At 51.3% G+C, this 22862-nt stretch overlaps 2 protein-coding genes across 5 annotated transcripts; one reads left to right on the plus strand and one right to left on the minus strand.

The window, feature by feature from the left end:
* Positions 1–4834: 4834 nt before the first annotated feature.
* Positions 4835–13229, plus strand: Tpm2 (tropomyosin 2). 4 transcript variants are annotated; one of them, XM_051157196.1, is made up of 9 exons: positions 4835–5008; positions 5419–5544; positions 8466–8599; positions 8709–8826; positions 8928–8998; positions 9147–9222; positions 9711–9773; positions 9994–10063; positions 13079–13229. In XM_051157196.1, the coding sequence occupies exons 1-9, from the start codon at positions 4895–4897 to the stop codon at positions 13159–13161; spliced, it is 855 nt and encodes a 284-aa protein (XP_051013153.1). In that variant the 5' UTR covers positions 4835–4894; the 3' UTR covers positions 13162–13229. The 4 variants fall into 4 exon arrangements, with proteins under 4 accessions (XP_051013153.1, XP_051013139.1, XP_051013145.1 ...); XM_051157182.1 differs by lacking the exon at positions 9147–9222 and adding an exon at positions 9510–9585; XM_051157188.1 differs by lacking the exon at positions 13079–13229 and adding an exon at positions 11941–12248.
* A 1447-nt stretch (positions 13230–14676) lies between these two features.
* Ca9 (carbonic anhydrase 9) lies at positions 14677–21574 on the minus strand. The gene is made up of 11 exons (XM_051157222.1): positions 20888–21574; positions 19652–19681; positions 19251–19421; positions 18994–19136; positions 18814–18906; positions 17666–17732; positions 15864–16021; positions 15569–15704; positions 15405–15431; positions 14893–14974; positions 14677–14782 (listed from the first exon to the last, which is right to left on the minus strand). Exons 1-11 carry the CDS (start codon positions 21258–21260, stop codon positions 14716–14718), a joined length of 1347 nt encoding a protein of 448 aa, XP_051013179.1. The 5' UTR covers positions 21261–21574; the 3' UTR covers positions 14677–14715.
* Between the last annotated feature and the right edge of the window lie 1288 nt (positions 21575–22862).

Genomic DNA, 22862 nt, shown 5'->3' on the forward strand with positions numbered 1-22862 from the left:
CATATGGTTTCTGGGAATTGAACTCAGGACCTCTGGAAGAGCAGCCAATGCTCTTAACCTCTGAGCCATCTCTCCAGCCCTGGCCCTGGATCTTAATTCTTCTTCTTCTTCTTCTTCTTCTTCTTCTTCTTCTTCTTCTTCTTCTTCTTCTTCTTCTTCTTCTTTGTCTTCTTCTTCTTCCTCTTCTTCTTCGTCTTCTTCTTATTATTCTTTGTCTTCTTCTTCTTCCTCTTTTTCTTCTTCTTCTTAATTGTCTATGTGCATTGGTGTTTTTTGCCTACAGTATGTCTCTGATAGGATGTCGAGTCCTAGAACTGGAGTTATAGACAGCTGTGAGCTGCCGTGTAGGTGCTGAGAATTGAACTTGGGTCCTTTGGAAGAACAGCCAGGGCTCTTGACTGCTGAGCCATCTCTCCAGGCCCTGGATCTTAATTTTTAAGCAAAAACTTATTTCTCCTTGCCTCTTCTCACCTCGCTTTGCCTCTCCTCACCTCTCCGTATGTTGTTGTTATTGTTGTTTGAGATAGGGTCTCATGTAAACCACCAGGCTGGCCTCAAATCCACTATGTAGCCAAAGCTGGCCTCGAACTCCTCAGCCTTCAGTCTCTACTCCCCAAGTGCTGGAATTGTGTAGCTATGCCTACACAAATGCCTTTTAGGTAACCCTTCCAATGAACTCTAAAGCATGCATGACACACTTCTGCATACTGGAGGGTGATGAAAAGCAGAGCACTTTAAAATGTGAATTATTTGGTGTGACCATATATGAGTGTATGTGTAATAGCACATTTACTTCAAAAGTGACTGACAAACTATGGTCTTTAGACTTAGATATCTGGCAGACCTGTTCTCAAAAAGGAGTGATGACTCAGTCACTTCAGAGAAAGATCTGACAGTATTTGCTACCAATTATACAATTCAAATTTTCAAGTGAAAATTCTAATTTTGAATAACTTTTCTCTGACACTATGACTTCAAAGCTTCCCCAAACTTACAACATAATTGTAGACTCTCTGACAAATCTTGATATTAAAGAATGTGACACTTGATATAATGCATTTATTGAGATGTGTCAATATTTGGAAAATCTGTGTGGCTCAGTGAATCAATATTTTCCAAATGACCAATGAATAACAAAATTATGTAGGAGTAAATGATTACCCAGAAGGAACAAGAAGTTCAAGGTGGACATGGTGGCAAACACCTTTGGTCCCAGGCAGAGGAAGGTGACTAAGAAGTCAAAGCTAGCCAATCTAGAGAGCAATTTCCAAGTTAGCCAGGACTACAAAGAGAGACCCAACCCCCTCCTCCAAATTCAAAGTCATCCTCATCAGTTCAAGACCAGCCAGCCTGGGTGGGGTACATGAGACCATGTCTCAACCCCCTCCAAGAAAAAATAATTGCTATGCTTCACTAATTTGAGAGAGGAAGATATACCTTTTCCAAAAATGATTTATTTATTATGTATACAGCATTCTGCCTGCGAGCCAGAAGAGGGCACCAGGTCTCGTTATAGATGGTTGTGAGTCACCATGTGGTTGCTGGGAATTGAACTCAGGACCTTTGGAAGAGCAGTCAGTGCTCTTAACCTCTGAGCCATCTCTCCAGCCCCCAAAGAAAATTTTTTAAAGGTTTATTTTTTATTTACTTATTTATTATGTTTACAGTGTTCTGCCTACAGATCAAAAGAGGGAACCAGATCACATTATAGATGGTCCTGTGAGCCACTGTGCGGTTGCTGGGAATTGAACTCATGACCTTTGGAAGAGCAGCCAGTACTCTTAATCTCTGAACCATCTCTCCAACCCCAAAGATACACTTTTAAATTCAAGTTTATTTATATTAACGTGATGGTGTGTAGTAGATGTGTGTGTGTGTTGTTGTTGTTGTTGTTTTGTTTGAGGCAGGTCTAACCATAGCCCAGGTTGGCCTTGAACTGGATATGTAGCAGAGGATGACCTAGAACTTCTGCTCTTCCTGTCTCTACTTCCTGAGTGCCGAGATTACAGGTGTACGCCACCTGCTCAGTTCACAGCATGCTAGAGTTCGGGGCATGCTAGGCGAACACTATTAGCTAAACTACATCTCCAGCCTTTACTTTTGTGATGCTTTGTTTTGTTTTGTTTTGTTTTTGTTTGTTTTTCAAGACAGGGTTTCTCTGTGTAGCCTTAGCTGTCCTGGACTCACTCACAGCGATCCTCCTGCCTCCGCCTCCCAAGTGCTGGGATCCAACGAGTGTGCCACCACAGCTGCCTGAGGGGTTCTGACACCAAAAATATTTCACCATATTCGTTGTTATATTTGAGGGCCTGCACGCCTCTGTGTAAAAACCACATCTGCCAAATGTTTATGAAGTGTTGCTCTCAGCCTGGGACCATACAAGGGGTCAGAGACTCAGGACAGAGAACAGTAATTAGTCCTTTCCCCCGAAGGACACACACGACAAACAGGTTTGTAGCAGGAGACCAGGCTGAGAATCAGAGCTCGCTCACACTGGAAAACAAGTGCCAGCCAGATGGAAGGGGCCAGGGACTGCTTCCCAGAAAAGCTGACACTTGATCTGAGCCTTAAAGGCCACAGGAATCAGTTGAGGGGAAGAGTGTTCTAGAGCGGGAACAGAATGCATGAAATGTGGAGGTTGTCAAGAAAGTATGGCTGTTTCCAGCCCCTGTCCACAGCTGGGCGTGAATGCTAAGAAGAAGTCTGCGTACTGGAGTGAGGCTGGGAACTGCAGATGAGGGAGGCGAAGTAGGCAGGGACCCAAAGAGCAGGCGGTTCTACCATATTAAGAAATGTGAGTGAGTTTCTTCTTCTTCTTCTTTTTTTTAATCTTGAAGGAGCAAAAAGAATACAGAGGGGGCATTGGAGGATTTTTTTCTATTTCACTAACCTAATATTTGTGTGTGTGTGTGTTTGTGTTATACACACATGGCAGCAGAGGTAGGTAAATAAATGAACAAACTAGAGAACAAGAAAGGCCACACACCGGACCCAGGAAGTGACAGGAACTGTGCAAGAATGCAAGCTCAGAGCCCACTTCAACTTCGAGGAGCCATCTAATTCGTGGCTTAAAGGATCTCCACAATTTTGTGCATAAGAAAAGTGAAGAGAGCTGGAGAGATGGCTCAGTGGTTATGAGTGCCGCCTGCTCTTCCAGAGGTCCTGAGTTCAATTCCCAGCAACCACATGGTGACTCACAAACATCTACAATGAGATCTGGTGCCCTCTTCTGCAGACAAAGCACTCATATGTAATAAATAAAATAAATAAATAAGAAAGAAAGAAAAGCGAAGAACTTGGAGGAGAAGGAGAAAGCTAAACCCTAGGGGTTTATTGGATAGATGAGACATCTTCTTCTTTCACGGAGTTTAAGAGACACAGAGCGAGCGGTGGGCTGGGGTCAACTCCCAGTTCAAGTCATATGTGCGCTAGTTAGTGTGAGTCTAGTTAGCAGACAGCGAAGCGGATGGGGATTCACTCTGTGCACCCCCCCCCCCCAGGCCTGGCTCCTCTGCCCAGGATTCCCACGGTGGTCCCCAGCCAGCCAGCCAGCCACTCCCAGGCCTCCGACCCCTCTGCATCCCCTAGACTCAGAGAGGCGCTGCCCGCCCCCTCTCTGGGGACTCCCCCCCTCGGGGCACCGTAGCTCTTGCTCCCTTCGCCCACCCCAGAGAGGGGAAAGAGATCTCCGCCACCCTTGCCCAGCTCCGCTGCGGTTTGTAAGAAGCCTGGGAGGAGGAGCTGCCTGCTCCCCATGCCTGGTGGCTGCGTAATTCTTCCCCGCGTTCCCTCCGGCCCTCAGTTGCCCGGCCCCGCCCCCCACCCCACGGAGAAACATCCCAAAAAAGGGCAGAAAAGAAAATTCGGAGTCAAATTGGCCCATTGGGGAAGACCGCCGAGTCCGCTGAGAGAAGAAGGCAGGAGAAGGGCGGGCGCCAAGGGAAAAAAAAGGAGAGAAGCGAAAGGGGGAGCCGACAGAGCCCGAGGGGGCGGGAGCGCCTTGTCCCGGGTGAGAGTGGGGGTGGGGAGAGCGCCCTGGCCAGCGGGGCCTCAGCCTCGTGGAAAATATGCGGGGCACGTGGGGGGCGGGGCGGGCGGGCGCTGAGGACCTGGCTCTAGGCACTGAGACTGGGAGGGAACACTAGGTTAATAGATGCCAGGCCCGCCCTTGGGGGGGATGGTGAGGAGGCCTCCTGCCTCAGTTTCTCCAAGCACACGAAAAGACTTAGCCATCACCTTCCACGTCAGTAGGGCAAACCTGGAGTCTGGGGCCCCGGGGTAAACTGAGGCACCAGAGGCGTGCAGGAGATCCGCCTCCCAAGAGACATTTAATCTGCGGGGGGGATTTACAGGAAACTTCTAAATTAAGGGTAGCGGCTGCTGCTAGCTGAGGGAGGGCACGCGGTTCCTGCGCCCAGGCAGCTGCCGTGAGCTCACGCCCTGAAATAGCCCCGGGGGCCCCAGCCACAGCTGCCTTTGGGCCCGGCTGTCAATCAGAGAGGAAGCACTTGAGACCCCGGCCCAAGGGTCCTGTTCCCGCTGCTGACCAAGGTTTTTTACAGCCTGAAAGTTTTCCTTCCGACGGCTAGTTGCGGGAGAGAGGAGGCGGGGCCGGGACCCGAGGGGGCGGACCGGAGGGGTGGGCGCAAAGGGCGGCCGCGCCCCACAACCAGACAGTGCTTCTGCCCCTACAAGGTTTGGGCCTTGGTGGGGGAGGGTCTTGGTCCCCGGCTCCGCCCGGTCCCACCCCTCCTTTTAGGCGCCGGCGCTGCTGGGACATCCCAGTCCCTCTCGGTCCTCCTGACGTGTCTCCCCCGTGCACCTAGGACTCGAAGCCAGCCCAGTCTACCCTACTCTTCACAGCCCGCCCGCCCGCCCACCTCAAACTGCAGCCATGGACGCCATCAAGAAGAAGATGCAGATGCTGAAACTGGACAAGGAGAACGCCATCGACCGTGCCGAGCAGGCCGAAGCCGACAAGAAGCAAGCCGAGGACCGATGCAAGCAGGTTGGGCCCCGCTGTAACTGCCCCTTCCCTCCCGCAGCCTTGGGTCTGCTCTCCAAGGCCTTCCCACCGGTGTGGGGGCTGGGCCTTAAAAGGACCCTCCAGAGTTCAGCCCTAACTAGAGCCTTCACCCGCCCACCATAGCCTGGGGGGATCCCCAGTTACCATTCCTGTCATCACAGCGCTGCAATGGGTCCCAGAGCCCCCCTAACAGGGCTGACAGGACTGTGCTCTCTTTTACCCTTCTCCGCCAACAGTCTCCAAGTATCTCCTAGAACAAGTTACACACACACACACACACACACACACACACACACACACACACACACACACACACACACACTCCTTCCCAGACCTTCCTTGCCTCAGGGTCGGGACTCAGACCTGGCTGACCAAATGCCCCTCCTCCACAGCTGGAGGAAGAGCAGCAGGCCCTCCAGAAGAAGCTGAAGGGGACAGAGGATGAGGTGGAAAAGTATTCCGAGTCCGTGAAGGACGCCCAGGAGAAGCTGGAGCAGGCGGAGAAGAAGGCCACGGATGTGAGTGCGGGGTCCCGGGGACTTAGCCGCTGGTGATGAGCCCCAGGCATGATCGAGAAAGGGAGCCTAGGTCTCCAGCACCAGCAGACGTGGGTTTCCTCTCTGTAACACCACCCAGGGCAGGTCTCCACAAGTAACCCAAGACACTGGGAAAGTCAAAACCACCTACTGCTTCCCACAGGACTGAGCCTCAGCCTTTAGAACGTACATGCGTGCACACGTGTTAGGGCTGAGTGTGAGCAGCTAGCGGGCAGGAGGAGGGGAGCTCTCCAAAGATGGGGCTCTGATCTCAGTTAGAGCGCTAAGGGGCCATTAGGAACTCCCCACCCCTGACCTCTGGCACCCAAAGGCCTGCTCCTCCGGAACCTCAGCTCAGATTCTGATGGCTCCTCATTTACCCTCGTTAAGCTGTCAGCCTCAAGCCCCAGCCAGGCCACAGGGCAGAGGGACAGGGCCACAACTGCCAAAGCAGCCACCTTGGCAGGCTCCGCTTACCCTGGGGTTTCTCTGCCCATCCCCAACCAGACTTCTCCACTTTCCTGATATTCCCAACTCACATCTTCAGGCAAGATGATTGGTCCATAAGACTTCAGATGTGGCGCCTTCGCCCTCTCTGTCGCCTGTTCTCATTTTAAATTTAAGATGAGTCTGTAAGTAGGGGCCTGCGGGGGTGAGTAGCACCTCGAGTGGCATTCACTATTTCCTCAGCCCGCCCCAGCCCCCCACCCCCCAGAGCTGGACTTCTTGGACCTCCAGTTTTGGTCCTCTACCAGGCCTGGCACTTGCGAGGGGACTGACCTGCAGCTGCTAGCAAAGTTGACCCCGGGCATCTGATACTCTATAAATAACCAAGGCTCAGTGCAGCTGGAAGCAAGGCTGGAAACCCAAGGAGTTTGGGGGTGGGGAGGAAGGACAGTTAGGGAAGCAGGGTAGCCCTGTCAGTAGCAGATAGGAAGTGAGGCCCGATTTTATACCTTATATACCTTGAGCACAGAAGTTAACTTACGGCAGTGCCTCAGTTTCTCTCTTCTCTTTCTGCTTGCTGTTTACCCAATGGGTCAGCAGTGACTATCCTGTGGTGGGAGAGCAGCCAGCATCCATAGTTTAGCTGGGCGGTGGTGGTGCACGCACGCCTTTAATCCCAATACTCCGGAGGCAGAGGCAGGCAGATCACTGTGAGTTCAAGGCCAGCCTGGTCTACAAAGTGAGTTCAGGACAGCCAAGGGCTACACAGAGAAACCTTGTCTCAAAAAAACTTAAAAAAAAAAAAAAAAGAATAGACATGGCAGAAAATCATGTGATGACCCCAGGACTTCCCAAACTTGTCATTGGCTGTCCTACCACCTCCATCTCTCTAGAGTAAGGCCCCAGATCTGTCTCCAGAGTGTTTCCACATTGAGTCACTGGGCCCTGTGCCCACGATGGACTCTTGTTCTAGGTGGCCAAGCTCCAGGTACTGGAGGCACCTGGAGGATAGGCTATCCACAGCTTTCTATATATGGCGATGAGTTTCTGCTGGCCTGCAGTGTTGCTGGGGCCTGCCTTCTGTGCCAGCCCCACCCATCCCCGAGGCTACCACCCAGCTCCTCTCTACCACTCTCTCCTTCCCCTCCACGGATCCAGTCCTTCTTTCCTTCCATTTGGTCTCAAATCTCTACAGGGGACTCTGTGGTTTCCTCCTGGAGGACTCTTGAGCAGGCAATGCATTCAGAATGTTATCTGCGGAGTATGTCACTATTTCCCGTAGGTGGCTTACATCAGTAGAACCAACTGGGAGCTTTAAAAAAAAAAAAAAAAAAGATGAGGAGGGAGATGGAGAGGTCCTTACGTGACTAAGAGCACTTGCTGCTCTTGCAGAGGACCTGTGTTCAGTTCCAGGTGGCTCGTAGCCATATGGACACATAAACACAGGCAAAACACTGATACACATAAAATAAAATAAAATAAAATAAAATAAAATAAAATAAAATAAAATAAACACTCTTGTTTAAGGCACAAGAGTAAGAGTTCCAAGGCCCCTCCTTAGGGATCTCCGTTTAGTGACTTTGGCATGGAGGTGAAAATCCATTTAGCTTAGGAGCCTCCTGTGTGGTCCTGTTGGCTAATTGGGCATTATCTCACAAGTGTCCTAAGGAGCTGTGGTTGTTAACTCCGACTTATGAAGAAGGAAACTGAGGCTTAGAGAGGCCAAGTGTGTTGCCCAAGGTCATATAACAAGTGTGGAGTAGCTGAGCCATGGCTCGATGAGCCAGTGCGCTTAACCACACGCTGTTGTCATCTTCCTTTACAGGCCATCCTGCCCCACCCAACCTCTCTTTTCTCAGGGTAGCCTGGGACTCTGTGGACAGTCTTCAAAACTCTTTTCCATATTCAGAGTCTGAGTGTCACCGCTCGGTTTCCCTTCCCCCCACCCCATTGTCCGGCTTGCCTCTGAAGTCCTTTGCTGGGAAGTCTGCCTGGCAGCTAGTGATACCACAGAAGTTGACCCTGTGATTAGCGGCTTCTTAAGCAGCCCACAAAGTCCGGGTTGTCCTGATTCTTCCCCCTACTCCCCTTCACCTGAGCCAGATCCTGCTTTGTAGGAATCACAGCTGCCTCAGACTTAGGCTGCGGCAACATTTGGAGTGCGCTCGCCATCCCCCCTCCCCCATCTCCTCCCCCCCTCTCGCTCTCTCTCTCTACAGCAACCTACCAACCTAACCATGCATAGTGCCAGAGGAGGCACCGCCTCAGAAGAATGGAGCTTGTGGAGGGACGCAGGTGTTCACCTAGGAAGAGGACTGTTTAGATGGGGGGGGGGGGGGAATAAGTCAAACACCTAGAAAGCTAAGATTCTGGAGAAGAAATGCACTGCCCTTGGAGCTTAGCAGATCCTCACTGAGGCATAAAAAGCCTTTTGACCTCTGCCCTCTGACCCACAGGCTGAAGCAGATGTGGCCTCTCTGAACCGCCGCATCCAGCTCGTTGAAGAGGAGTTGGACCGGGCACAGGAGCGCTTGGCTACAGCCCTGCAAAAGCTGGAGGAGGCTGAGAAAGCAGCGGATGAGAGCGAGAGGTGGGGACGGGGGCCCTGGAGGGGGGCAGGTTAGGGACCTCAGAGGGAAAGGGCCTGTCTCTGCTGGTACTGGCCCCAAGGTGCACTTCCTTCTATCCTTGCTTCTCAGAGGAATGAAGGTCATTGAAAACCGGGCCATGAAAGACGAGGAAAAGATGGAGCTGCAGGAGATGCAGCTGAAGGAAGCCAAGCACATCGCTGAGGACTCAGACCGCAAATACGAGGAGGTGACAGCCTCAGTCCCACTTCAGTTTCACCCATGATCCCCAGAGTCTAGGTCGGTCATTCATTCCCCACTGACCTACTTCTCCCTGCCACTTCCCTTCAGGTGGCCAGGAAGCTGGTGATCCTGGAAGGAGAGCTGGAGCGCTCAGAAGAGAGAGCTGAGGTGGCTGAGAGGTAAGGATGCCCTGAGGTGTGAGGGGAACCCGTAGAACTGGGCCTGAGGGCTCGGCTGTGGGGCGCTGTGCACAGTGGTCAGGCCGTTTCCCAAGCCAGAGGCCACAGAAACAGGCCTTGCCCTCTGATCCATGCCTGCTGCCCCCAGCCGAGCCAGACAGCTGGAGGAAGAGCTTCGAACCATGGACCAGGCCCTCAAGTCGCTGATAGCCTCAGAGGAGGAGGTAGTAACCTCTCTGGGCCTTTCTAGGCAAGGCACCTTTTCTCACCTCACACCCCTCCCCAGCTCAGCATCTCAGGCTCCTTACTGTCTCTCTCCTGCAATAGGAACTTGGGGGTAGGGCCGGGGAGGAGCTTCCAAACTCCGCCTGCTGTCACTCTCACCACTTCGCTCTTCTCTTTTCTCCTCCACCCCTCCCCCACTGTGTCATTTCTTCCCCCCATCCCCAACCCCTACCCCCCACTGTGCCCTCACGCTCGCTCCACTCCGTCCTGCTGCACAACCCTGCAGTAAATGCGGGGACCTAGAGGAGGAGTTGAAAATTGTTACCAACAACTTGAAATCCCTGGAAGCTCAAGCGGACAAGGTAGAGAAGGGGGCAGAGGGGCAGCAGGGAGGAGAGGGCATAGGCAGGGAGGGCTAGGTGCTTAAGGAAAATCCACAGGAGCTGGAGGGGTTTACTGACTGGCGCCACGTGCTTGTCTCCTAAAGTATTCCACCAAAGAGGACAAATACGAAGAAGAGATCAGACTTCTGGAGGAGAAGCTGAAGGAGGTGAGGGTGCCTGTGGCAGGACATTTGAGGGGTAGGGCTGAGAGGGACGGTGACCCAGGGCGACTCTCTGGGAGGGCCTCTGTCTTAGCCTCGTTTTGTAGACCAGGCTGGCCTCGAACTCACAGCAATCCGCCTGCCTCTGTCTTCCCAGTGCTGGGATTAAAGGCATGCGTCACCACCCCAGCTCTTGGCCGCGTCTCTTATCCCTTCTTCATTCCAGGCTGAGACCCGAGCAGAGTTTGCTGAACGATCTGTGGCAAAGCTGGAGAAAACCATTGACGACCTGGAAGGTAAAAAGATGCTCCCCAACGCCCATCACCATCTGCCTTGTCTCACCCTTGGATTACCCAGGGTTCCGCAATCTGAGGAACTACGGCAGGCCGCTCCAGAGCTTCCCCGGGTTTAGAAGGAGTGAGGGTTACCTGCAGAGTTAAAAACAGATGGCTGTGGCTGAAGAGCTGGCTCAGTGGTTGAGAGGATGTGAATTCTGAGACCCAGTAGCCTGTGTCTGCAAGGCCAGCAGTCCTATCACCACAGGACAGGAAATGGGCGTGGAGACAGAATGGCTAGAAGTTCTGGCCTGGCATCTGAAGTGATGATAAGGCCCTGCCTCAGACTAGGTGGACATTAAGGACATTAAGTGCACGCCTTTAATCCCAGCATTCTGGAGGCAGGCAGATCGCTGTGAGTTCAAGGCCAGTCTGATCTACAGAGTGAGTCCAGGACAGCCAAAGGTACACAGAGAAACCCTGTCTCGAAAAAACAAAACAAAAAACAAAAAAACGACCAACATACAAAGTTGAGCACTGGCCCTCACACAGATGACACCATAGCACGCACACACACACACACTCCACATATCCAAAAAGTGAAATTGGATTCCTGAGGGCTGGAGTGGTAGATCACACAAGAGGCCTTGGTTAAAAACAAAAACAAAGGCCGGCAGTGGTGGCGCACACCTTTAATCCCAGCGCTCGGGAGGCAAAGGCAGGTGGATCGCTGTGGGTTTGAGGCCAGCCTGGTCTACAAAGAGAGTCCAGGACAGCCAAGGCCAACACAAAGAGACCCTGTCTTGATAAAAAAAAAAAAACAAAACAAAAAGCAAAGCAAAACAAACAAACAAAAAAGCCTCACAGATTCTAGACCCTTCTCTACGTGATTGCTGACTTTCACTCTGTGAGGCCTCAGACTTTGGCAATCCCCTGGAGTCTGGCTCCACAATGCTGGGATTATAGGCCTGAGCCACCAGCTTCTTCTTCTTCTTTTTTTTTTTTTTCTTTTTTTTTTTTTTTCCTTTCTTTAAAAAAAAAAAAGGATTTAAAGACTTGTTTATTTATTATTTATATAGTGCTCTGCCTGCATATATGCCTGCACTCCAGAAGAGGGCATTAGCTCACACTATAGATGGTTGAGAGCCACCATGTGGGTGCTGGGAACTGAACTCAGGACCTCTGGAAGAGCAGCTAGTGCTCTTAACTGCTGAGCCATCTCTCCAGCTTTGACGTGTGTGTGTGTGTGTGTGTGTGTGTGTGTGTGTGTGTGTGTATCTTTTTAATTCAGTGCGGGGGATTGAACCTAAGACCTAAGGCCTTACACGTGCTAGGCAAGTTCTTTGCCACTGAGCTATGCCCCCAGCCGCTATTTGATCACAGATCAGGGTTTGCACACTACTATTCATGGGAGATACTACTCGGAGTTACACTTGGCAAAAGCTGAAGTCCAGGTATTTCCTGTTATCAACAGAGGTTGCCTTTCCCTTTCATTCTGGTGACTCTTCTACTTTCATTACTTCTCCTGTCCCCTGTTTCCAACCTTCTCAGGCAAGCAGGAATTTTATCTCCGACTTTAGGACTTTAGACTTTCCTCGTCAGCCCCCTTCCTCTCCCTTTTAAGCATGCCTGCCTGCCTGCTCAGAGCACTGCTCTCGGGCCCCTGGGAGGCTGCAGTGGGGAGAGAGAAGCTGGGGTGCAGAAGACGGGAGAAGCCGGGGTAGCGAAGGGAAAGAGGAAGCCTTGACTGCCGTGTGGCCTGTCCCCCGGCCTCTCTTCTGTCTGTCCCTCTGGTTCTATTTTCCATTTCATCATCTTCTCTCCCTCCTCCCCTCCTCCCCTCCTCTCCTCCCCCTTTCCCTCCCTTCCTCCTTCCCTCCCTTCTCTGGGCTCCCCAGATGAAGTCTACGCACAGAAGATGAAATACAAGGCCATCAGCGAAGAGCTAGACAACGCACTCAATGACATCACTTCCCTCTGAGTCCACACCACGGTGGTGGCCGCTGTCGCGGGCTCCCTGCTTCTCTTTCTGTTCTCTCTGAGGGGATTTTGGCAACATTGCATAGCCAGGCCGAGGGCAGCCTAGGGAGCGTGTCTGTCACTCCTGCCACCCACTAGGGCACTGGCTTTATCCTGCTATCTGTCCACCATCCACTGACCTCCACCCCCTCTTCCACTACCTAATAAACTCTGAACTTAGTCTCCATGCTGTTTTCCTGCCCTCCAGAGAGCTCCTCACCACTGTCAAAGCACTGGCTCACTCCTGGGGCCCTCGGTCTATCTTGTGACACTCAGCCCTCCCACAGAACACTGTGGTGGCTCACACACACACACACACACACACACACACACACGCCCTTCTGCATGGCACTCCCTGCCTGTCACTCCCTGATAATCAATGCATGTGACTATATGTGGGTCCACCAGGCACACCCTTCCTCTCCCCTTCGGCTGCCCATCACTGACCTTGGTGCACTTAGTGGGGATTCCAGGATCTGATGGAATGACTGGAAGAAAAATGGGGGAGTGGGCAGGGGTGGGAGTGGCAGCAGGGTGAAGAAGCCAGAAGGTCAGACAAGGTCAGGAGGGAAAGTCAGGAAAAGTACTGGAGCTCGGCAAGAGGGGCTTTCACAGCAGCCGCAGGTCTGTTTCCTGTCTCAATTCTGTCTGTCTGTCTGTCTGACCTTCCCTTCCCGGCTGAACCTCTGTCTTCCCTTCTGTTCCCATCTTTCCTAAACCTTCTAAAGGAAGGGCAACCCAACCCGTTTGTGATACAGGCTTCCCCATACCGCTGGTGCTATTCCAGCCGAGGCCTGGAGCGTATGAGACTTGCGCCTGGCCGGTCCACCCATTTGCCCCTACCTTAGGCTCAATGCCCATAAACCATAGGCCGCAGGTCTCCTACACGCCCCAGGTCCATAAAGTGTCTCCTCCCATGTTTTTTTTCTCGGTTACCTTTCCCTGTCAACGGCCCCCTCCCTCATGTCCTTCCTCCCATTTACCCTCCCTCACCTCACCTGCTGCTTCCCCTCACAGAGACTTTGGCTAGTGCCAAGGAAGAGAACGTGGAGATTCACCAGACCCTGGACCAGACCCTTCTGGAACTCAACAACCTGTAAGGGCTGGCCCTGCCGCCTCCCAGACTCTATAGCTGCCTCCTCAGGCTAATAAACTGATGTTTCTGGCATGCTGGGGGGGGCCCATTTAGCCTTTTTTTTTTTAATTGGCAGTGGAGCTGGAAGGACCCCAGATTGAGCAGGGCCTGGCTCCTGTTCGTGTAGGGGGGGACGTCTCATTTCAAACGGGAGCTTTGAGGTGTTGGGTACTGGGCTCATCAAGCAAGCTGTATGAGGTGGTTTCTTGGGGTTGGGGAACTATCCTGGCCTTTAGTCTGCACAGGGCAGAGCCGCTATCCATGGCAGCACTCTGTTCCAGCCGCCACTGGAGCAGACACTCTAAAGGCAGAACCGCAAGAAGGGACAAGATTTTCCTCTGACAAGGAACAAAAAAGCTCAAAAGTCTCACTTGTTTGTGAACTGAAGTTTAGAGGTGTGGCCCGGCCAACCTCTCAACACAAACTGCTATGTGCTCTTGCCCCAAAGAGGTTCATATTCTAATCCTGGGACATGCCACGTTAGCCAGAAAGAGGGACTGTGGCTGAGCAAAGAATTTGAAATGGAGGAGGTTATCTTAGGTGACCGGGTCAGGCCTCGTATAATCACAAGGTCCCCCAAGGGAAGGAAAGAGCTGGGCGGGATGGTGCGGGCCTGTGTTCCCAGCACTTGGGGAGACTGTCTGGGCTACAGAGTAAGACTCTGTCTTGAAGGGAAGATTGTAGGGATAAGGCAGTAGGAAAAGCAGTGACAATGGAAGCAAGGGGGCAGGGTAACGTGGGGGAGGGGCCATGAGTGAGGGAATCGGGCAGTGTTTAAAACCTGAAAATGGACGTGGTCCACTTGAGAAGCCAGCACACCCGGACTCCCAACTTGCTTGCTGTAAGAGTGTTGTAGGAACGTGACTCTGAGCTTGTGGGAGTTGTTGTTTTGTTTTTTCCCTGGCAGCCGTAAGAAATTAATACAACACCCTTTTGCTTTGAGGAGCAAAGGCAATTACATGTATTTTATTAGAAATATTTTTATTTTTTTAAATAATCAGGATGATCCAGTTACAATGGTACGTGCTTGTAATCCCAACATTCGAGGGGCTGAGACAGGAAGCTAGAGAGCTCAAGGGAAGGGCCTGGAAGCTTAGGTCAGTGATCGATCACTTGTCTAGTAGGTGCAAGCCCTGGGTTCAGACTCCATTAACACACACACACACACACACACACACCAGTTCAAGGCCAGCTTGGGCTACATAGCAAGATCAAGTGGGTGTACAGCTCAGTGTAGAGTATTTGACTGCATAGTAAGAGCAAGAATTTCGGGGTGGTGGCGCACACCTTTAATCCCAGCACTCGGGAGGCAGAGGCAGGAGGATCGCTGTGAGCTCAAGGCCAGCCTGGTGGTCTACAAAGTGAGTCCAGGACAGCCAAGGCTACACAGAGAAACCCCATCCCAAACAAACAAACAAACAAAAAAAGATGGAAATGATTTTTAGTAGTTAAAGAGACACAGCGGTATAAAGAGCAGGACAGGACAAGGTTTCCGATTCCTTTAGCTGGCTTCTCCTCATTAGGCTCCAGTTTCTGCCATTTCTGCCGGGCTGTAGCCAACTCTATCTTTGGTCCCACCTCCGTGTCTATAGAACAAGGAACTAGAGTCAGAAAACGGGCGCCAAATGGGCTCATTCGCAGCCCCAGAACTCTGGGTTATACAGAACAGGCTGGGCCAGGAGAGGGCCATGCGTACCTGTGCAGCCTCCTCATCTGTATGAGGAATGCAGCGCTGGTGGCAGCAAAGAGCAGGCCAAACACCAAGGCTAGGATGTCACCTGGAAGGGGCAAGCAGGGGCTGCCTCAGGGGGTACCAGGGGTTTCTTTCCAACCTGGCTTCCTATGCTCCTGACCTTTGCCCCAGTGTGTTCACACAGCCCCCAGGGAGTCAGTCTCCAGAACCGCCCGCTGGAGGATGGAGGCGGGTAGTGAGAAGAGTAACACAGGCGCCATTCTCCCTCCTAGCCTCAAGGTGAAAGGCGTGTGCGGGAGGATTATCATCACCCGAGATTTCTAGAGCCTCATCCTGATAACTAAACCAGAGGCACAGATCCCTACCTGACCTGCTACATTGATTTAGGGAAGAAATTTATTCTGCAGAGAAAGAAAAAGACTGGCTCCTGGGCAAGAACACAAAAAGGGCGTGCGTCTGTCCATTCCTGCCCCACCCTGGCTCCAGCATCAGGAACAAGAGGGACCCAGACTTACCAGCACCGAGACAGGAATTCACGTGGGCTGAAGAGAAAAAGAAGACATTAGAGCCAGGGCCTATGAGTCCCTGTGACAGTCTGTGGCACAAAGGAAGGCACGGGAAGAGGAGGGACCCATGGCTGGGGGAAATATGGCAACATGGGCTGTCAGACAACTGTCACCTGGCTCGGGGCTGCTGTCCACTCCAGCAGGGAAAGAAGCCTCAATCATGCGCCCATTCAAAGGTTGTGTGGCTCGGAAATTCAGTTGTAGCCGGGAATCACGAGATCCCCACAGAGAAACAGAGAGAGTATGGAGCTGGGGACGGATGGGGGTGTCAATATGTCAATCGATAGTACCAGGTAGGCTCAAGCCAAAAAGAAACAAGAGGTCACCAACCCTCTGTGGTCACTACAGGACCCCTTGTCCCATCCTCATTTCCCAACACCGTGTGTCAACACTATACCCCACTCCTACCTGCTTAGCGCTCAGCTTCACTGTCTGGTTGAACACAGTCCAGATGACCCCCTGGCTGCAGGGAGGTGTGGTCAGAGACCCTTCATATCGGTAGTAACGGCTGAGGTCCGAGGGCAGCAGTGCGGATACATCCAGGCCTGGGATCTCTATCTTTGAGCCTGTGGAGAGGTGTGTGCTGAGGTACCATCTACATCACTTCCCGGGAAGCTCCCAGAACAAGCGTAGGGTTGCTGCTTCTCATTATGTGTGCTTCATCCCAGAGGAAGCAAAGGGCTCCAGGCGCTAAGAGGCGGCCTTACGCCAGCTCTCCAGCCTCAAGAGAAGAGTTCGTACGCCCTTCTTTGGAGTCTTCACTCTTCTGAGAGCCCCATCAAACCATGCAAGCCTGCTGACTTAAGCCCAGACTGGGATAAAGTGGAGCTGGGGTGCACACTCCCACATATACACACACAAGTAGAATACCTTGTAAATACATTTAATATCTGTAACTATAAAAAACAAAAACAAAAAACAGGGGGCTGGAGAGATGGCTCAGAGGTTAAGAGCCCTGTCTGCTCTTCCAGAGGTCCTGAGTTCAATTCCCAACAACCACATGGTGGCTCACAGCCATCAGTAATGAGATCTGGTGCCCTCTTCTGGTGTGCAGGTGTACATGTAGACTGTATACATAATAAATAATTTCATTTTAAAACAAACATACAAACAAACAAACAAAAAAACAGGTACAAGAGGCTGGAGAGATGGCTCAGTGGTTAAGAGCATTCATTGGTTGCTCTTCCAGAGGTCCAAAATTCAATTCCCAGCAACCACATGGTGCCTCACAACCATCTATTAAGAGATCTGGTGCCCTCTTCTGGTGTGCAGGTGTACAATGCAGGCAGAACATTGTTGCACATAATAAATAAATCTAAACCAAAACCAAAACAACAAAAACAATAACAACAAAAAACCAAACACAAAAGCTCTATGACTTCCAGTTTATCAAAAAACCTGAGTCTAGTAAAGGGAGGTTTAAAATAACTCAGGGCAGGAACAAGTTTTTCAGCTAAAGTGGTTTGCAGCAGTGGACGTAGGGCCTCACACATGCTATGTTCTTGCTCTATGCCGAGCTATATCCCTAACCTCCATGGAGACATGGTGTCATGTAGCCAGCCTCCCAAGAACTGGTATCGGCCGGGCGTGATAGTATATACCTTTAATCCCAGCACTAGGGAGGCAGAGATTGGTGGATCTCTGAGTTCGAGGCCAGCCTGGTCTACAAAGTGAGTTCAGGACAGCCAAGGCTACACAGAGAAACCCTGTCTCAAACAAAACAAAACACTGGTATTGTCAGCAGGCACTACTATTCCCTGCTCTAAAACAGTTATAAATATAAAATATTTGATATTTTTAAATGATAGACAGCTCTCAAAAAAAAAAAAGTTTAGTTTTCCACACTCAATCCTATAAATTAAAAAAAAATTTTTTTGGTTTGTTTTCTCTGTTTTGTTTTTCATTTTGTTTGCTTCTGAGACCAGGCTCACTATGTAGCCCTGACTGGCCTGGAACTCACTCTGTAGACCACATTGGCCACCATGGCCAGCCTCAACTTTGCTTTTTTTTTTTTTTTTTTTTATGCCTAACTTTATTTCCTGTTTGGTTTTGATTTCTAACTGTCAAAGCCTGCAGATAGTAGTTTCCCTAGTCCCATTTGTCTCTCATCAGTTTCACAATTATTACCAATCTCCGAGCCAGTTCACCCTCATCTCCTTCCCTAGCTCCATTCTCAGCTCTGCAGTTCCTTGGGCAAGGCACAAACTGACCTTCCTCGGCGATTTCATCCAAATGTGACAGCAATTGCTCATAGGCACTGTTTTCTTCTGGGCTCTCCTGCAAGGGCGGTGTGGATACAATGCAGGGCAGATTGGTACTTGTTTCTAGGGCCACAGTTGGAGGCCCTGAACACGGGAGGGGGTCTCCATAGTCTTTCTCCGTTCCTTGTCTCTAAGAATGCTACGGAATATAAACTCTTTATATGTGTGTGTGTGTATGATTCATTTATTTATTACTTATTTTATGTACACAGTGCTCTATCTGCATGAACACCTGTAGGCCAGAAGAGGGCATCGGATCACAGTATAGATTCTTGTGAGCCACCATGTGGTTGCTGAGACTTGAACTTAGGACTTCTGGAAGAACAGTGCTCTTAACTGCTGAGCCCTCTCTCCAGCCCCAGGATATAAAAATCTCATTATTCAAATTCTATTATTCTTGGTTTACAAGTGAATTAGCTTGGTATGCTGGATTTTAACTGGCCGACTGAAGGAGAAGAAAGTTTACTAGGATACTTGGCCTCTCGGCCATCTGGGCTCTGCCGATTTTCACAGTTTCACCTGTCATTGTTTCTGCATACACCCCCTGGTCTCCTGAAGAAGATCATGATGCACTTCATACTTGTGTTAGCTCACTCTGCCCTCTCTCTGTGCAACATCCCTCCCCCTGCCTCCCCCCCACCCCCCGTTTAGGTTTCACCTCCTCTGTGGCCACTATTTTTGTGTGTGTGTTCTCATTTATGACTGTCAGGTCAGCCTTCTGTTGTTTGAGGGCTCCGAAAAGAAGCCTTCCTGCCAGGCATGGTGGCGCACGCCTTTAATCCCAGCACTCAGGAGGCGGAGGCAGGTGGATCGCTGTGAATTCAAAGTCAGCCTGGTCTACAAAGTGAGTCCAGGACAGCCAGGGCTACACAGAGAAACTCTGTCTCGAAAAAAAAAAAAAAAAAACAGGAAAAACAAACAAACAAAAAAAGGAAGCCTTCCTATAGTCTGCTTCTTGGCTCCCTACTGCTCTCGAACAAATGAACAAAGGAGTCAATGAGGCTGAAAGCTGATTGACCAGTGTGAGCGTGTGCTGCAGTGGGGTCTCCGCTAGCAAGATGCACAAACCCACAGGGCGTGAGTGACAAGTGTGGTACCTGCAGAAAGGCAGCCAAAACTGCCAGGCCTCCTGGGCGACCCAAGGCTTCATGGAGTTCTGAGAAAGCAGTACTGAGGTGAACCACATGGATCTAGAGAGGACATCAGGGTCAGAGAGAGGAGAGGCCAGAGCTCTGACCATACCCTCCTTGTTCCTCCTGCAATAGCCCAGTGCCCACCTCAGCAGGGAACCGGTGGCCATTGACAGTATGCTCTGAGCCTGGGTGATCTGAAGTTCCCCAGTGGAGATGCAGCTGCAGGGCCCGGTATTCCTGCCCTGGTCCCAGAGCCATCTTCAGACCCGGTGGCAGAGTCAGCTGTACTGCGTGAGGAGCGGCGAGTGAGCGATGTCGACCCACCCTTGAACACCAGCAAGAACCCTCGGCACAGCTTGATTGCCACTCCCCTCCGCAGGTCCCCGCCCCAGGCGCCTCACCCGTGTGGCCATTGTTGCACAGGCTCAGTTCTGGATGAGGCTGGAGCTCGTAGCCTACAAGTTCCAGGGGCTGCAGAGTGTGGCAGAATGAGGTGAGCTCCGGGCGGATATCTACAGGGGACTGAAAGCGGCCAGCACAGGCTGGGGAAACCTGGGGCCAGAGTCGGGTGCCTGGGACGAGAGGAAAAGGTGCAAGGAGTCTGATGATGAGGATAGGAATCGTTAGGATAAGTGAGGGGTGGAGTCAGGAGGTGGAGGCGGTCTGAGAGGGCGGGGAGAGCGAGGTGGGGTGGGAAGAGTGAGGATGTGGGTCCAGACTAAAGCCAGATCTGGGCATGCTGGAGCTGCTGATCAAGATCACTGGGTTCCCAGATTTGGTCCGTGTGGAGGTGGTGTCTTACCTCCATAGCTCCAAAGACTGTGGCCACCCCCTGCATAAATGAGACGAATAAATAAGCCCCACTCTCACAGCCCGGCCCTTTCCCAGTGCCCAGAATGAAGATTTCCTCTCGCTCTGGTGGTGGCCTCCCTCATGTCTTGCAAGGGCGGGACAGGCAATAGAAATGAATGCATCGGGCTAGGTGCAAAGCACAGTGGACTACCACCAACCGCGACTCAGCCACTGCGGGCGGAGGGGGGCGGCAGCGTGATCAGCAGACCTACTGGCAGGAAGGCAGTTTGCAAAGTGCTGTAATCTGTAGAGTGGCTTCAGTTTGCAGACCCACGTCAGCAGACTATCTCACCTTCCCACTCACCCCTCTTTCCTTTGGTGACTCACACCTGAAGTCCCAGAACTCAGTGAGAGGTAGAGGCTGGTAGGTGGCAGAAGATAGCCCAAGGCCACCCTGAGCTACACAATAAGACTCTATCTTACCTCCCTTGCATAAAGCAATACAAAGTACCTCTAACTTTGATTGCTTTCTAACACTACAAACTGTAGGTGAGTGGTGAGTGGTGGTTGTGAGCTCCCTGTATGCCTTCTAGAACTCTTTTTCTACTCTTCTCATCATACTTTTTCTCCCTCTTTATGCTTTTTTCTTTTCTTTTCTTTCTTTTTTCTTTTTAATATATTTATTTATTTATCATATATACAGTGTTCTGCCTGAAGGCCTGAAGAGGACACCATTCTCATTATAGATGGTTGTGAGCCACCATGTGGTTGCTGGGAATTGAACTCAGGACCTTTGGGGGAGCAGCCAGTGCTCTTAACCTCTGAGCCATCTCTCCAGCCCCCACCCACCCACTTTTTTTTTTTTTTTAAGTTTTTCAAGACAGGATCTCTCTGGGTATCCTGGGCTTTCTTTGTAGACCAGGCTGGCCTTGAACTCTCTGCCACCTGCCTGCCTCTGCTTCCCAAGTGCTGGGATTAAAGGCTTGCACCACCACACCCGGCCTCTACACTTATTTTTTCCCTCTCTGTCCACTCCTCAATTTTATTTCCTCTTCAACTCCCTTCCCCCCCCCAACCCCCCACCTTTTTTCCTTATCTCTTCCAACTAATCTGGGCTTTTTCCTTCTCCCCTAAAAAGGGAATACTATTAAAGTACAATTCCCGCATACTTCCTGCTAGGGCTGGGCCGTAGGGAAGGGAAGCATAACCTACCTGAGCCTAGATTTGGAAGCTAATGACCACTTACCTTTTTCATCTCTGTGGTGACCTTGACTGTCCTCAGGAGCCTCCACAGTGGGTAAGTCCTCTAACTTGAGGGAATCCTCCTTTCTGGCTTTAGAGTTAACTTCAGGTGTATCTGCCTCTCCACGTGCATCCTCTTCACTGGGCAGATCCTCCACGCCCAGATCATCCTCCCCAGATGAACTTTCTCCCGGGGAGGCCTCCCCCTGCATCCCAGACAGGACCTGGGGATGAGTGGACACTAGGAACAGCAGGAACAGCAACAGCTGCACAGTAGGGGCTGGGCTCGACCAAGGGGCCCAGGGGCTGGGACCCAGGGAAGCCATGCGGCTGACTGGGGTGTCCCGGGACATGGTGTGTACGGGCTGTACGTGCATCGGAAATAGGAGCTTGTGGGGGAGGAGCAAGCCTTGAGGGGAGCAGGCTGACTCACAGAGTGCCCTTCTGTAGAGATGGAGCCAAAGTCCCGCAGGTCTGACTGGCCCTGTGCCCCCTCCCCGATACCAATGCCTGGACACAGGATGGGTGAGGGGCAGGCGTGTTCACAGGCAGAAGGTTATCAGAATCACCAGCTCAGCCAGGAGCCCAAGGCACCACCTGGCACTGTGTAGGTTCTCCCTGGCACCACCCAGCTCCTGCCTGCCAGTCCCTGGCCAGTCTCTGCTAGGCCTGGCCTGCTTCCCAGCCCCAGCAGGGAAGAGGGAAAAAAGGGAGCTGGGGCCCCATGTAGTTGGGCCAAAGATGAGAAACCCATATATATATCCTGGCCCACTCAGGAAGCAGGTAAAGACACTGGAGGAGCCTAGGGTTGGGTAGGTGGAGGGGCGCACAGGTGAGTAGGAAGCAAATCTGAGCACGAGTGTTTGAGTACACACAAGAGACGGCTACCCCCGACTGCCTGACGAAGTATGACCATTTTCTTTGTCCGGTTTCCAAGTCTTCAAAACCTCACCCAAGAAACGATTCAGTCTTGTCTCTTGTCTCTTGCTTTTGCTTTTCCCCCTAATGTTCCAGTCAGATTGTTCGTGTGTGTGTGTGTGTGTGTGTGTGTGTTGTGTGTGTGTATGTGTGTGTGTACACGCGCGCTTGTGCTTCCATGCTTTTTTGCTTTGTTGTTTGTTGTTTTTTCAGTGCTGGGGACAGAATCCAGGGTGACATGCCTGCAGGCCAGCAGCCTTCCTGCTGAGTTACCCTACCAGCCCTAAACTATTCATTTTTCTCCCTCAACTTGTTACTGCATTGTGAACCTAAGTCTTCATGTCTGCATTCTGCGTCTATTTAATACCCACGGTATGTTAGGCATTGGGCTGTAGACTAGGGATACGGGAAATGAAAAGAAGCCTCTCTATCTGAGGAGCTCACGCCAGTGAGTGAGGACAAATATCATAATTCTGCCTCAAGAAAATATGAAGTGGGCAAGATCTGTTCCCACTTTTGAAGAAGAGATAGGAGCTCTGGGCAAAGAAGACTCACGAAGTATTTGGAACCGAGACTGGCCAGATGGCTCAGACTTGCCACCAAGTCTGATGATCTGAGTTGGGACACCAGAATCAACACGGTGGAAAGAAAGAATCATCTCCTACAAATTGTCCTCTGGCCCCCATGTGTGCCATAGCATATGCATATGTGCACATATACGCACAACAGATAAATAAAGATATGCGAAAGGAAATCTTTCAAAGAGAGCGACAGAATCCAGTTCTCATATCAGGCCATGTTGACTGCCATGAGAACCGAGTGCACAGGGAGGCTGGGTACAAAGAACCAGGACAGGGTCAGAACGGATGCGGGGCTCCCAGTCTGTTCCCTTAGTGAACATTTACTGAGTCTCTCCAATCTTCCAGATCCTGCCACTGTCCCCGAGCACAGAGCATAGACTAGGAGACAGCTCCCTGTGGCCTCAGCAATTACAAAAGAACAGGCCATTTCATGCCTGTATCTATAAGACAATGTTGTGGGCATGCACCGGTGTGCATGAA

Source organism: Acomys russatus, chromosome 2 (assembly GCF_903995435.1).
Source record: "Acomys russatus chromosome 2, mAcoRus1.1, whole genome shotgun sequence".
NCBI classification, from domain to species: domain Eukaryota; kingdom Metazoa; phylum Chordata; class Mammalia; order Rodentia; family Muridae; genus Acomys; species Acomys russatus.